This window comes from Corylus avellana, chromosome ca2, assembly GCF_901000735.1.
Source record: "Corylus avellana chromosome ca2, CavTom2PMs-1.0".
Taxonomy (NCBI): Eukaryota; Viridiplantae; Streptophyta; class Magnoliopsida; order Fagales; family Betulaceae; genus Corylus; species Corylus avellana.
The window spans coordinates 15303882-15318123 of record NC_081542.1 but is presented as its reverse complement, the minus strand read 5'-3'; the positions used below and the strand labels follow the sequence as shown (position 1 = coordinate 15318123).

The window sequence follows — 14242 nt, the reverse complement described above, 5'->3', positions numbered from 1 at the left end:
TTCTGTTTGAAAAATTTTGAGAAGTGTTTTTGGTTTTGAGTATTGAAAAGAGTTCTGAAAAAAAATGAAAATTGATTTGATGCGGTCACATTTGAATTGTTGTATGTGATATTTACAAAAGAAAATTTTTTGGTAAAGTTTTGAAGAATATTTCCTTCCAATTTCACATTTTGCAACCCCATCTCTCTACTGGAAACTACAGTCCTTGGATTCTGCAATAGCCGGATCAATAACATTATCTTTTGGAGCTTGTAACGTTGCCAACACCTCTTCCATAAGAGCCTTCACGAGCACACTTATGCCTACCTTTATATTTAACTTATCTAGCGCACCGTCCCAATTTACCTTCACAAGCTTCCATGAGGGAGTCATCCAACTATGGTTAGCCACTTGACCTCCTTCACACTGCTCGTATGGATTTACTTGGGCATCTTTGTACTCATTAAGGGATTCCATTACTTTCCATACAAATTTGCTCGGGTGGCAAAAATACCCCCCATGGATCAAGGAGTTTCTGTGAAACCGCAAGTTTCTCGCTATCACCGCCATAACTTCAAAGTCATCCTTATCCAATACGCTCTAAGGGGTATCTACAATATAAGATAAACTCTACATTCTCCACGCAACTCTTTTAAAGCTTCCAACCATCTATACTCCTCGCATCTCTTATCGCGGGGAAAGTCCATAATACATGCCCCATTGTTTCCTCCTCTAACCCGCACATTGGACTTAATGAAATTGTCACAAGTTTTCTTTTGAATAAAAAGTCATAATTGCAGGCCATCCACAAGAAAACTTTAACGACATTAGGAGCCTCCATCTTACATATTCTTTTCCAAGTATATGTATCTTTTTGCATAAGAACACGCCGCTGTCGTATGCATGTTAACACTAGGTAATAGACCTTTTTACAGTAAACTCACCCTTTTCTGTGCACCTCTAAATCTGCTGATCTATGCCATTGACGGAACTGATAGGGATTTGAGAAAGTGGCCAACACATACAAAGTCACATAAAGGATGCCTCTAACCAACCAAAAGGCATGCCAACACATCTACGAGCCTAAAATGCTCAATGGAATGACACAACCTCTTCAAAATTCCACTTAATTCAAAGTTTTTTAATGATAAACAGATTATTAAATTTGAACCGTTAAAATGCTTTCAAAAAACAAAAATCTCAATAGGTTAGTCAAAGAGACTAATAGAATAAAGTGAAACACCAATCACTAGATTGAAATAATCGTTTTAGAACCTATTGATCCGCAAGTTTGCAAGCCAAAATCGCGATTTTAAACAAAATTATAGAAAGTGTTTCGTTTGCAAACAAAATAACATGTTAAAGACATGAAAAATTCGAGTTTTCAAATTATAGACAAATAAAGCATTTTCAAAATGCACGATAAGAACAACCGTTCGTTGACACTTTTTCATTCTCCATTTTGTTTTTTTGTCTTCAAAACAAAAACATTAACAAACAAGCATTAAAACAAGTCTATAACACCCAAAACCTAATTTCACCTTGATGTCATATTAAAACATTTTACAAAACAATAAACAGCCTTCTAAAGTCCCTATGATGTCACCCGCATGTCTCTTCGAGAATGAGACATCATTCTTAGAGGAATACAAGAGGGACTTCTAGCATTACTCTTATCAAATGAAGCTAATTATTAAGAATCATATTTTCATTATCTTAACCTTCAAACCCTATATATTTACCCAGACACTAAACAAGTAAGTGATAGCACCTTGAGGCAGAAATGGGAGACATGAAGCGCCATGAATACCATCCAAAGAAGCACAGCGAAGTACACATATTACTCTACCATAATCAAAACTCCAGAAAGAAACGAATATTGCATCAACCAGATCTAATACTGAGATAACCAGCATTAACAGTACAAAACTTTTAAGATAAAATAGACATTCAAAAAGAAAAATAACAAAAAATCCCATCTACTGGATAAATCAAACAGCAAAGAAAAATTTAAAAGAGATAAGGCGTCAATACTGAATACTAGATGTTCATTCTTCCTCCTCGCCCTCATTCTCGGCGATGTTGAAGTATCTCAACTCGTAAACATTCCTGTCCTTGTTGGAAGCAATCACCCGAAGCCAATCCCTCACGTTGTGCTTCTTCAAGTACTTCTTAGTCAAGTATTTGAGATACCTAAGAAACACGAAGATTTGGTTGGAAAGACAGCAAAATCTAATAAATTTGATTTAATCGCAATCAGAATCGGAATCAAGCAATCTAGTTTTGCAATTTTCCGGTACCTTTTGGAGAAGTTGCTGTCGGAGGTGACGGAGATCTTGTTCTTCTCGCGGGTAACGGTGACGGATTCGCCGAGAGCACCGGCCTTGCCGCCGACCTTGATGCGCTCCTGAAGGAACTTCTCGAGTGAGGCGATGTCCATGATCTTATCCTCCACCGGCTTCGCGCAGTCGACCACGAACGTCGCTCCCTTCTTCTTCCCCTTCGCCCCCACCGCTGCTCCCCCGCGGCTCATTTTCGCTGCGATTCACTCGGTCAACTACAAGCCGTGCGAGTGAGCTAGAGAGAGGCAGACAAGCCCTGGGTGTGAGTGATTCCTCTCTATAAAAATGTTCTCTGCCTGCGCCATCTAGGGTTTGGATGGAGAGTTTAGGTTTTTTAGAACGACGTCGTTTTGGTTGACTTGGAATATTAGATGGACTTGGGCTGGGCTTCACCTCCGTCCAGAGTTCCAGCCCAAATCGTGTATGTATACTGCATTGTTCGAGTTTTAAAACGACGTCGTTTTATGGTAGAATCAGGTACTTCGCAAATCTGAACGGAACCCTGTTCGTTTTTGATTTTGCTAAATCAGAGGAGAAGAGGGAAGAACGGGAACGAGAGATGGAAGACGAGCTCCACGGCGTCGTTCCGTGCTCCTCCCTCGCCGTTGATTCCATCCTCCGCGTCGGAACGGTACCAAAACTCGACCTTTTCTTCAACAAGTACACCGATATGTATTTGATCGATAAACTCTTTGCTACACAAAATCATTGAAATCCTATGTATATATATATTCAGGCCGGTGCCCTATGGGGCTTGTGTATAGGTCCCTACGACGCTCGTAAACTAGGTAATTTTTCTCACTGCTTCTCTAATTTTTTTTCTTCTTCTAAATTTTGAGTACCTTTTGTTTGTAGAACTGACTGGTGTTGCTCGTGCTTCTTTTGTGGTATGTAATTTTCCTTCTATGTTTCTTTCAGTTGAAATTGTTAATGTGCGTTTGTTTGTGTTGAATTGCCCCGTTGAGGAGCATATGGTCTGTTCTTCAAGTTCGATTCTTGTTGATCGGTAATAATTTTACGCAGGCGAAGGCGGTCGGCAAATTCGGCTTTCAATGTGGTAATCAAACTCATGGCCTCTCTGAGTATGTTGTTTGGTAGTGTTTGAGTTCGTCAGCCATGTTTGTTGCGTTTAACACTTTAAAATTCGGGCATTAGGACTTGTTGCTGGAATTTATAGTGTTTCTCGCTGTGGAATTCAAAGATACCGGGGCCGGAACGATTGGGTTAGTTGTATACATTCTGTTTTCGCACATTTATTACCAGAAATTGTCTAAATTTTTTGGATAAGTAAATGTTTCATGATGGCATTGTTGATCTGTACTACATTACTTACTCTCTAGGCCTTTTTCCTGTGGTCCTCCTTGAGTTAAGATAGGAAATCGTGGAGCACAAAATATTATACCCAAATGGGGTGACACTAATTTTTCAAGGAAGATTCTTACATGTGAATGTCGAACTACTCCATGCAGCCATAGAGAGGTTGAGTATGAATGAAAAGGATCATGGACTTTTTCTCTTTCTTTTTGTATTCCTTTTCTTTAGGTAGTCTGATGGATGTGTTAGATTATTCCAATAAAAAATAAGTTTTCAAATAATAGTTATGAAAATTTCCCTCCACTTGTGTTTTTAGACTTCGTCCCACATTTGAAAGGCAAGAGAACTTTTGGATATGTTTCAGAAGGTTTGAATTGGCTTATAAGAGTAGACTTATGCCATTGGGGTCACCCAGTCCCACCGGCCGACTAAGCACCCCGCTGGGCTAGGGCGCATTGGTGCTTTAGGCTTAATTTGCACTTCGTTGCAAAATCTGGTGTCTGTTAGAAGTTGAACAGACATGTCATTTGGTTCAAATTGTTTGAACACAAATAACTGCAAATAAGAGTCATATTTTTCAATAGTTATGATGGTTTTTTTTTTTTTTTTGTAAGTTATAGTTATGATGGTTGAAATGCACCATTCTGTTTCTTTTTTATAATTAGTGAGTTCTACTTCATTTGGTATTTTACTTTCGTTGTACTTAATATTTACATTGCTGTTACACAATTTCTAGTTTAGATTGGTGTTCAGAATTTGCAATCTGCTCACTAATACCAGGAAGTATTGTTCCTAAGGACAAATTTCTTGAATTCCTTTGCAAAACTTATTATGTGATAAGTGGGAGGCAATAATTGTCTGAAATGTAAATTAGCATTTGCCTTATTGTCTAGTGTTCCATGATTTCCAACATTTTTCTATTCCATTTTCTTCCGTTTTCAAATTTTCCACACCTAAATTTCCAACATGATGGGGGCTCGTACGTAAATCAGGCATGCATATTACCTCTCCTTCATTGAAAAGCTGGAAAACATACGAAGTTGTAAAGGTTAAACGAGCTGAGAAGAGAACCAAATACAGGAAGTTCATGTGAAATCCTTATATACTAGTGATTAAAGCCATGACCTTTCCAAAAGAAAAAAAACCATGTGCAGTGCATAAAAAAAAGCTCATATACATGCAGAAGTGAAAGAAAAAGACTCCCAACCAAATGAGATGACCTCTTCTCTCACTGACTTTTTCCATGAAAGATAAATCTCAGTCAGAAAGAAAGAATTCAAAGCTGGTATTGACATGTAAAAATTCTTAGAAATGCTGATGGTGAATACGCAACTCTAAATTTTTATGTGGACTGAAAACAGAATGTCTGCCCTTGTCAACTTCTAGAGGGCTAAAAGAGACTAGCATAATTATGACTCTTCTTTCTCTCGATTAAAAGTTCCTATGGCTGACTCACAAAAAAAATAAAATTCCTATGGCTTGTTGAGACTTGGTTATAGATTTCAAGGAGGAGATGTTTACTTTAGAAACCTTGTCCTGCATGGTTGGAATCTTGTGGGCCTTTGATAGGCAAGCCCATCAAAATCGTGCAGTCATTTGGATAAGGGTCTCTTGCATCATTCATGTGCAGAATTGTAGGAAATTGAGCAACTAATTTTTCAAGGTTAAAGGAAAGGAATCTGTGAAAAGCAAGGATCCGGAATGATCTGCAGGAGAGGGAGTAAACATATGTTCCTACTAATTAACGATCACAATCAAAAGTAATAATAATGTGATTGTTTGATTGAACTTACTATAGGATATATGTTCCATGATTATTCTGTCCTACAGCACCTGATTTTATACTTTCATGGCCAAAAGCCTAAAACACTCGATTCATGGCTTAGTAAATTTCTTAGTCAAGAGGGTCCACACTTCTAATTTTATGCTAAAACAAAATTATTAGCAAGCTTTATAGTCGTGAAAGTTTGTTTTGTTTAATCTCATGAAATGGTAGCTCAAGTTTCTAATGTTTGCATGTGTTTGTCGCAAGATCTAAAGTCTACAGGCTATTGCCTGTTCCGGCCTGTCATGATTGCCTATGTAGGACACTGTTACTAGTTAGAACAATTTTTATAATATGGATGAGAGTTTGATGAGCTAAATGAAGCGTAATGCTTAGTTTCTTTGTTTTTTTTTCCCATTGACAGGTGAATGGTTTGGTTGCGGGGACAGTAGCAGGAGCAGCTGTTGCTGCTAGAACACGAAACTGGACGCAGGTAATTGGGATGGCTGGTCTGGTTTCTGCCTTCAGTGCTGCTGCAGACTATTCCCGAACATCTTGAAGTACCTCTAGTTTGAAGCCTGGGGCTGAGGAACTAGGTAGTTATCACCATTTTATCTATTATCCAACCAGCAAATACTAGGGTACTCATCAAATTTTTTTCCCCATGGTGGTGACTATTACTAAGATCAATTTGTCAAATATCCTATTCTTGACTGTAGAATTTGTTTTATTTGGGTTCTCTCTTTAGTTGACATAATGAGTTTTGTTGTGCTACTCAAACTAGTAGATTTTCAATTTTGTTTTCAATATTGTTGAATGCAGCAACCACTTTGTAGAATAAGACGATTTGATTGGGAAAGACCCGCATCATGACTCAAGCAAACTCATGTTTAGCTTGTTGAGGATCCTTTCTACTCTGAGGGAGGCGCATAAGGTAAACACAGCTTATTGTTTGATGAAGCCACGTACTCCAAACACCCCCCCTCCCCCACGAACACAAAAAAGAATAAAAGAAAAAAGAAAAAGACAGTAGTGTCATGTTTTCTATGATGTTTATCTGCATCTTTGTAAGCTTCTACTTCTATCATCTTCAATACAGACGGGTTCATCCTTCTTACCTCAGTGTCTTCGATCCTCTTGAGTGATTCATATTTGCTTGCTTGTCTCTGTTTGATGCATGACTTCGCTAAAACCCAAGCTGTGTCATTTTCATTTCATTTCAGAAAGCTGATTTTCTAGTTCGATTGGCTCGTTCAAAGAGAAAAGATTGATGGGATAATCACTTTAACTTCACCAATCAATATTAATGATGCAAGCTTGCGCAGTTGTTTGGGAAGGTGTACAAGTACAAAGTCACGTCAATGGTTGGCCAACCTTTCAACCCACAGAACCATCTCTGTTGCACCATGAACGTTTCCATTCCAAATCACATTTTTATTTTATTATTATCTTACTTTGCTGATTAGATAGTATTAATTGTCTTTAATTTTTTTATTTATTTTTTAAACTAGGGTTTCACATCAGCAATGTGAGTTAGTGGTATGATAAAAAAATGATTTTTAATATTACTCGATTCACATACTAAAGAATTCACCTGCTCATATGACATGACGTCAAATTTAAAATCTTCAAGTATATACGTCAATTAGAATCACCATGGAACCACTTGCCTGCCTTTTGTTTTTCTGGGGTCATTTGATCTTGTTCATTTTAAGTGAACTTGATAGAATTTATTTTATAATTCAAATTAAATTTATTTGTTACATCTAATGATATACATATGTCATACACCATTTAAAATTTTAAATGATAAAATAGCATATACATTATTAATTATGTGTATTTAATGATGTATATGGTGTTTTATCATTTAAAATTTTAAATGGTGTATGACATATGTATATCTTATATCATTAAATATGTGTATTTAATGATGTATATGGTGTTTTATCATTTAAAATTTTAAATGGTGTATGACATATGTATATCATTAGATGTAACAAAATAAAATTTGAACCATAAAATAAATCATCTTTGTTTCGATTAAGGGTGTCAACCCGGTCCGGTTTCCCGGTTTTTGGCCAAAACCAGAACCAGAACCGGGGTACCCCGGTTCTCGGTTTTGGAAAACTGGAACCGGAACCGGGACCCCGGTTAATCGGGGTCCCGGTTCCCGGCCGGTTCTGGTTTTACCCGGTCCGGTAACCGGTTTTTGAAAAAAAAAAATTAGTGTTTGGGGTTTATTTTAGGTATTGGGCTTAAAATAAGCCCATTATTTTTTTCATAAGTTAGCTCATTTTAAAAAAAAAATCTATTAATCTTTTTGTCTAAATTAAAGAGGCTTTATTGTGATTGTTCCAAATAATTAAAAAATAAACTTAAAAAAGCCTAAAAATCCAAAAAAAATCAATGTTTTTGCCTATATGAGCCTTAGAAATAAAAATTCAAATTTTTTAAAATACCCTAAAAATTATTTTAAAACCTTCAAAACCGGAAAAGTGAGAAACTTAATTGCCTAAGGTTCTAAATGCTGTGTAAAAGGCTAAAAGAATTAAAAAACATTAATATATATATATATAAAATAAGACCCGGTTTCGGTTTTTTCGGTTTTTATCGGGTGCCAAAAACCGGGACTGGAACCGGGGTCCTGGTTTTTTTTTTTTTTTTGGCAACCGGAACCGGTCCCCAGTTTCCCGGTTTCCTGGTTTTCCGGTCACTGTTCCGGTTTCCCAGTTATTTTTGACACCCCTAATCTCATTCATGGCTTTTGTACCTGCAAGAGCCATAATTTTAACTCCTCATCTTGGCACCGGCCCAGAGCAAAACCCTGAAAACAGGTTTTAATTTTGTTTTAGGGGCTTGGATCTAATAATCACGCAATGGGTTCAAACAAACTTTCATGTTGTGAGTTAAAATAATTTCAATAATGATCTCATCTATATGATCGGCCTTTCTTCTCCCAAAGAGTAAGGTTAAAAAAAAAAAAAAAAAAAAACAGGTTTTTATTCCTCTCGATCAAAAAGGCTAAATTTTTTAAGTTGATAACTTGTTGGGAAAAATACATTTAAACGCCTAGAAGTATATACTTTTTTTGATTTTGCCTCAAATGTTTAAAAAATAACAATATACCACTACAAAATTTCTGATTTTTACAATGTTGTCCATTTGTTAGGCATTTCTGTATGGAAAATGACCCACCTGCGAGGCATGTGAGTTTTTAGTAGATGAAAAGCTTAAAATGCTATGGAAATAATGGAATTATTACACCATCTTAACCTGGCTCCGAGCCAAATCAAGTTGAATGGTTGGAGATACTACTTCTCTTGTTGTGCCCTTTGGCCTTTAGTGTTAGGGGAGGGTGTTACAATGACAGTAAGGAATGCCTCAATGTCTATAGCCAGTAAGGAACTTGTCCGAGCAAGAAGGAGTCTATCTCGAACAAGGGAAAAGACAAGGCTATCGATCCACCTCCTCCGACTCCAGAGAAGATTCTTAGATGACAAACCGTAAGGTCAAAGCTTAAGTGCTGCTATACGGGCCCTTGCAAGTGTTTGCGAGAATCTTCCTTCCAAAGCAATGCAGTCCACTCACTTTATGCAAGTTACTCTTGATCTCCTCAATATAAAACAGGAGTGTTACACTAAAAGACCCATAAATATGCCACATTTTAAAGGAATTTGTGATAACCACTCACACCAGTTGGGGTGGGTGAGTTAAGATAGGTATTCCACTTTCTAGAAGTTGCCCTCTGCCATACGGAATGGGGTCATTCATTCAAAGGCAACGCCATCACTTTTGGAACTTTTCCCATACCCACCTTAAAAAACAATCAAAACACAAATAAAAGGCATCTCCCTCTCCCTCTCTCTCTCTCTCTCTCTCTCTCTCTCTCTCTCTCATCTATTTTCGACCTTTTGCTATTTTCGAAAAATCTCTGCCTCTTCATGAAGCAAACCATTTCTGTCGTTGACTATATATATAAAGGATAACATCACCATCCACCTCCTCCTCTTATTCTCATCTTTCAAGTGCCATCTATTGTAGATCCACCACTTGTGAAAGAAAGCATGCTAGTTTTGGTTTTGGTTGCTTAATCTTTCTGTTCTTTGCTCGCTCTACCATGAAGATGGAGGTTGAATATCAACAAGTAAGTCTTCCTCTTCTTCTTCTCCTTCTTCAGCTATATTGGGTTTTGTCTTTTTGTTATGATGCTGAGATTGTGAGACATTATCAGGAATACAAAAGGAATTCAAGAGGAGTGCAGCTCTTTACATGCAGATGGTTGCCTTTTTCTTCTCCAAAGGCTCTTGTTTTCCTTTGCCATGGTATTTCTCTCTCTCTCTCTCTCTCTCTCTGTGTGATGGGTGTGAGTATTTAATTCATATTGATTGGGGTTTGCAGGGTATGGCATGGAGTGCAGCGGTTTCATGAGAGGTATTGAATATTCTTAAATGCCTTCATCTTTCTCTTTGTTTAATCCAATCCTCACTCCTCCTCAGTATTCCAATGTCTGTGTCCATTGCATGAAAACAATTGCAACATTTTTTTATGCTTCCCAAACATCCCCCATCTATCCATTCATATCCAAATTCACGTGCCCACCTTCACCTTTCCACGTTACTTTTTTCTGTGCACCTTTAATTTCCACAGCTAGAAGATTAACATAAGTTCAAAACAATAATACAAAAATAAATAAATAAATCACACACCCAAATGAGTCATTAGTTTCTTTGATTTATATCACCTTTCAAATTCAAATGATCCCAATAAAAGAAAAAGAAAAAGCAATAACCCCTTAAGATATTATTATTATTCATCTAAAAAAATATATATTATTATTATTCTCAAGCTTCCAAGTTCCAACAACTCATTAGGTAAGTTATTAAATTTGTTCAACCAAATTAGAGATGGCGTCTGCTTCGTTCGCTGACCTATAAACATTGTTTTATGTTGTCAAGGTCAAAATCTTCGGAACAACCTCTACACACGCATCCTTAAATGCACTCAACCACATAATTAATTACTTTCCTGTTATTTTTGTTTTTCTTTTTACTTAGCTAATATGAAAAATTACCTAAAATAACACTGAAATTAGTGTAATAAATAAGTACCAAGAAAAAAATTATGCTTAATCATTATAAACTTTTGCTATAATTCTCTTATAAATGCACTTGGCACACTCAAGTTTACTAAACATACTAAATTAATGTCTAAATGACAGAAATTTTTTTCAAATCAGTCTGGATATAATATCTTTTAACCCATTTAAAAAAGTTTTAAGTGTCTATAAACATTTAAAACGCACATTAAATTCTTAAGGTAATTATAACACTTTACTAACTTAGACTAACGCTTTAAGTGTTTATAGACACTTGATACTATTTTAAATAGATTGAAGGATATTTTCTCTAGACTAATTTAGAAGAAATTTTTATCCATGTCTAAATATTGGTATTTTTTTTCGTTTTTTCTAAGCATCTAATTAATTTATTATTATTATTATTATTTTTGAAATTAATTATTGGTACTATGTAGAATAGTAGATAGGATGCCCTGAAAGAAAAGGAACAGGGTAAAGTAGATAGGGACCGTTCTGTGCGCAGACCTATTCTTAAGAGTGGGAAATAACTTTTCATTAAATAATAAATACCACCCAATGGTCCAACGACGATGTACTCACGGGAGAAACCGAAAAGACTATTTGGTTTGATTAGGGGGACCGGTGAGATTTTTTAAACGATGTTTGTAGGCTGCCAACCGACCCATTTTTATTTAGGTCCTGAGCGTTGTTTTTTTTAAGGAAAAATTATTCCGATCTCATTAATAGAAGAAATATCACGAATTTAAAGTTCTTACATCGTAGAGCGTAGCCAAAGCTACGAGACCTATGATTGCTCAAAATTAGAATTTTGATATACTAAATTAAAAACTTTTGAACTTTAGCGAGTAATTACAAAAATAATAAAAGTTAAGGTGTTTCAATCAAGTTTTCTCACATATTAATAAACAAAATAAAATATAAAATACTCAAAATTAATTATTTTTTTTATACTACTTAAAAAAATAAAAAAATAAAAATCTTTTGACTGCTTCGAAGTTTCACTCTTTCTGTAACTTCATTTTGGAACTATTTTTTTTTTTTTTTTGAATTTCTAAATTACTTGATATGGGAACTTGAATTATCTGTAACTACGATCGAGACGATCCATACGTTGAATTATCTGTCGTTTTTCTTTATTGGATAAGAAAAAGAGATCGAATAGTACTCTCAACCTTTGTGCAATTATTGCAAATAATCGAAAGAGACAATTATATGGTTGTAGTCCTGTAGATAACCTCTAACCATTTCTGCAGTCTGCCCATAATCATATCGTCTGCACCACTTACCCAGTTGCCCTCGTCCTTACCTGACAAGATATAAAAGATACTCGTATATATCTCATCTTCTTTCTTTTTTGTTTTTTAGTTTCTAAATTATATGTGGGTATCTCATGTGATTTATTATATTATATTGAACGGATGGTTATTCAACTTTAATTTAATAATAATTTTAAAAATCACGTCAATTTTAAAATGATAAAAAGATATTCACTAGCATTATTATTCTAGGATATGTTTTCATATGAAAATAATATGATTTCAATGGTTCTTTTAGAATGCGGGATAAGGCTTGCGCGTGCGGGATATGCTGTATTTGGGATTGATTATGAAGGACATGGACGATCCAAGGGTGCTCGTTGTTACATCAAGAAGTTTGACAACATCGTTAATGACTGCTATGATTTTTTCAAGTCAGTTAGTGGTATGTGTGTAGTCACGGAATAAGATTCTCTTCATTTTATGATAAATATTTAAAGTTTGTGCATTTAACGGTATAAATAATGTTAAGTCATCTAAATTTTTTGAAAGATTTGTTAATACATGCAAAACTTTTAACAATAGACAGACACCTCCTGAAATTTATTCATCATGGTTTCTCAGTGCAGGAAGAGTACAAGAATAAGTGCAGGTTCTTGTATGGAGAGTCCATGGGAGGGGCAGTGGCCCTACTATTGCACAAAAAGGACCCTGCTTTTTGGAATGGTTCCATTCTTGTTGCACCCATGTGTAAGGTATATATATAATTTCCATGAAATTAATTAGCTAATTGGTTAGATGTTCAGTTTACAAGTCTTTTATAACTTGCTAACACATGTTAGCATGTGACATAATGTTAGATATCAGAGAAGGTGAAGCCGCACCCGGTGATTGTGAATATCTTGACCCGAGTAGAAGAAATTATTCCGAGATGGAAGATAGTTCCCACGAAGGATGTCATCGATGCGGCCTTCAAAGACCCTATTAAGCGAGAAGAAGTAAGGTTTATTATATGCAGTATACATTTTTCCTGAAATGCAATTTTCAAGCATCCTTTGAAGATTTGAATTTCAACCATGATGCTTGCAGATAAGGAACAACAAGTTGATATACCAAGACAAACCCAGGCTGAAAACTGCTCTGGAAATGCTGAGAACTAGTATGAGCCTTGAAGAGAGTTTAAGTGAGGTTGTTGTTGCCTTCATTCAAAGTTCAACTCTATCAATTATACATATGAGATGACGTGGCTTTTTACCAATTCTTGCTGATTCAAAAGCTGATTTTTATTATACGTCATCGCATATTTGTGCAGGTGCAACTACCATTCTTTGTGTTGCATGGGGAAGCAGATATAGTGACGGACCCAGAAGTAAGCAGGGCACTGTATGAGCGAGCGAGCAGCAGAGACAAGACCATAAAACTGTACCCAGGAATGTGGCATGGTTTAACATCTGGAGAGCCTGACGAGAACATTGAAATTGTATTTGCCGACATCATAGATTGGCTTGTTAGACATACCAGCGACAACAATAGTACTGTTGCTGATCAACCAATTCACCCTACATACAACAATGGCATAATTGAATTAGCCGCCACTGCAGCGTGCCCGGCAACAATAAATAAACAACCGCGGCAACATCGAAGACAATCACACAGCAGTTATCTTTGTGGGTTGAAGGGGCGCCGTTTGTTCCATCACTCAGCAATGTAGCTAGCCTACTTTTTGATCGGTCCTTAATTGTGTCTGCTCCTAATCTTTCTCTATGGTTGTGGTTTACTTTATATATAGCTAGTGGTCTTCATTTTCTCCCGAGTATGATGTGAATAATTGGTTCTTGTTGATGTACCTACGGTAATTGCTTTCCGTAAGAGTTAGTTCATTTGGGGCTCATCTAATTATAATGGTAAATTAGGTTTAAAAAGTGAAAAATGTTACACTTAACAAATTCTTCCTAAAAGTTAGTTTCCAAGTGATCTGTCACTATCCCATCAGATTTATTATTTTAAAAAATATGCAAGAATCAACTTTTTGGAAGAAAATTTGATAAATGTAGTATTCACTATTCCACATGAGTAGAGTAATGTTGTATAGTTCATTTTTATCATACAATTATTCCATAATGTTGAAGCGATAGTCCTAATTAAATCGGTCTTAGTTAAGAAAAAACAATTCAAAGGTTAGAAGCATTGTGAGATAAAAATGTGATTTATAGCATTATTGATTACTCAGAGTAAGGGTAAAAACTGCATTTTTATTTTACAATTATTTCACAATGCAGAGTCTTAACTAACTCTTTGATTAGTTTAAAATTCAAGGGTTGTGGGATGAGCTAAACCAAAGAACCAACTTAAGGTTGACATCATACTGAAAATTGTAAGATAAATCTTAGTCTTTATCATTGTCAATGAGCCGAGACTAATAAAGGGATCAAATGGTAGTTAGACGTCTTTACTTGCGAGAGACAAGAGTAATGCTACGTACTAT

At 35.9% G+C, this 14242-nt stretch overlaps 3 protein-coding genes across 5 annotated transcripts; 2 read left to right on the top strand and 1 right to left on the bottom strand.

Annotated features, from left to right (window-relative positions):
* Nucleotides 1-1858: 1858 nt before the first annotated feature.
* Nucleotides 1859-2622, bottom strand: LOC132171433 (large ribosomal subunit protein eL22z). The gene is made up of 2 exons (XM_059582742.1): nt 2280-2622; nt 1859-2172 (listed from the first exon to the last, which is right to left on the bottom strand). Exons 1-2 carry the CDS (start codon nt 2510-2512, stop codon nt 2028-2030), a joined length of 378 nt encoding a protein of 125 aa, XP_059438725.1. The 5' UTR covers nt 2513-2622; the 3' UTR covers nt 1859-2027.
* A 190-nt stretch (nt 2623-2812) lies between these two features.
* LOC132172556 (outer envelope pore protein 16-4, chloroplastic) lies at nt 2813-7001 on the top strand. 2 transcript variants are annotated; one of them, XR_009439155.1, is made up of 8 exons: nt 2813-2952; nt 3058-3109; nt 3177-3208; nt 3345-3378; nt 3477-3544; nt 5825-5996; nt 6223-6334; nt 6624-7001. XR_009439155.1 is itself a non-coding variant. In XM_059584073.1 (6 exons), exons 1-6 carry the CDS (start codon nt 2881-2883, stop codon nt 5957-5959), a joined length of 393 nt encoding a protein of 130 aa, XP_059440056.1. In that variant the 5' UTR covers nt 2813-2880; the 3' UTR covers nt 5960-6174. The 2 variants fall into 2 exon arrangements, 1 of the variants encoding a protein (XP_059440056.1); XM_059584073.1 differs by lacking the exons at nt 6223-6334; nt 6624-7001 and having other exon boundaries at nt 5825-6174.
* A 2270-nt stretch (nt 7002-9271) lies between these two features.
* On the top strand, nt 9272-13621 carry LOC132171090 (caffeoylshikimate esterase). Of its 2 annotated transcripts, none has more exons than XM_059582314.1 (8): nt 9272-9547; nt 9635-9725; nt 9802-9835; nt 12084-12202; nt 12382-12512; nt 12618-12755; nt 12847-12945; nt 13070-13621. In XM_059582314.1, exons 1-8 carry the CDS (start codon nt 9521-9523, stop codon nt 13466-13468), a joined length of 1038 nt encoding a protein of 345 aa, XP_059438297.1. In that variant the 5' UTR covers nt 9272-9520; the 3' UTR covers nt 13469-13621. The 2 variants fall into 2 exon arrangements, with proteins under 2 accessions (XP_059438297.1, XP_059438296.1); XM_059582313.1 differs by having other exon boundaries at nt 9273-9547; nt 9802-9834; nt 12056-12202.
* The last annotated feature ends 621 nt before the right edge of the window (nt 13622-14242 follow it).

What these genes read in the sequence shown, in the direction of transcription:
- LOC132172556 (XM_059584073.1), top strand. Translation starts at nt 2,881, where the DNA reads ATGGAAGACGAGCTCCACGGCGTCGTTCCGTGCTCCTCCCTCGCCGTT. An exon ending in CTACGACGCTCGTAAACTAG is followed by an intron (nt 3,110 to 3,176) that starts GTAATTTTTCTC and finishes TTTTGTTTGTAG; the next exon opens with AACTGACTGGTGTTGCTCGT. An exon ending in ACCGGGGCCGGAACGATTGG is followed by an intron (nt 3,545 to 5,824) that starts GTTAGTTGTATA and finishes TCCCATTGACAG; the next exon opens with GTGAATGGTTTGGTTGCGGG.
- LOC132171433 (XM_059582742.1), bottom strand. Translation starts at nt 2,512, where the DNA reads ATGAGCCGCGGGGGAGCAGCGGTGGGGGCGAAGGGGAAGAAGAAGGGA. An exon ending in GACAGCAACTTCTCCAAAAG is followed by an intron (nt 2,173 to 2,279) that starts GTACCGGAAAAT and finishes CGTGTTTCTTAG; the next exon opens with GTATCTCAAATACTTGACTA.
- LOC132171090 (XM_059582313.1), top strand. Translation starts at nt 9,521, where the DNA reads ATGAAGATGGAGGTTGAATATCAACAA. An exon ending in TGGAGGTTGAATATCAACAA is followed by an intron (nt 9,548 to 9,634) that starts GTAAGTCTTCCT and finishes AGACATTATCAG; the next exon opens with GAATACAAAAGGAATTCAAG. An exon ending in TTGTTGCACCCATGTGTAAG is followed by an intron (nt 12,513 to 12,617) that starts GTATATATATAA and finishes ACATAATGTTAG; the next exon opens with ATATCAGAGAAGGTGAAGCC.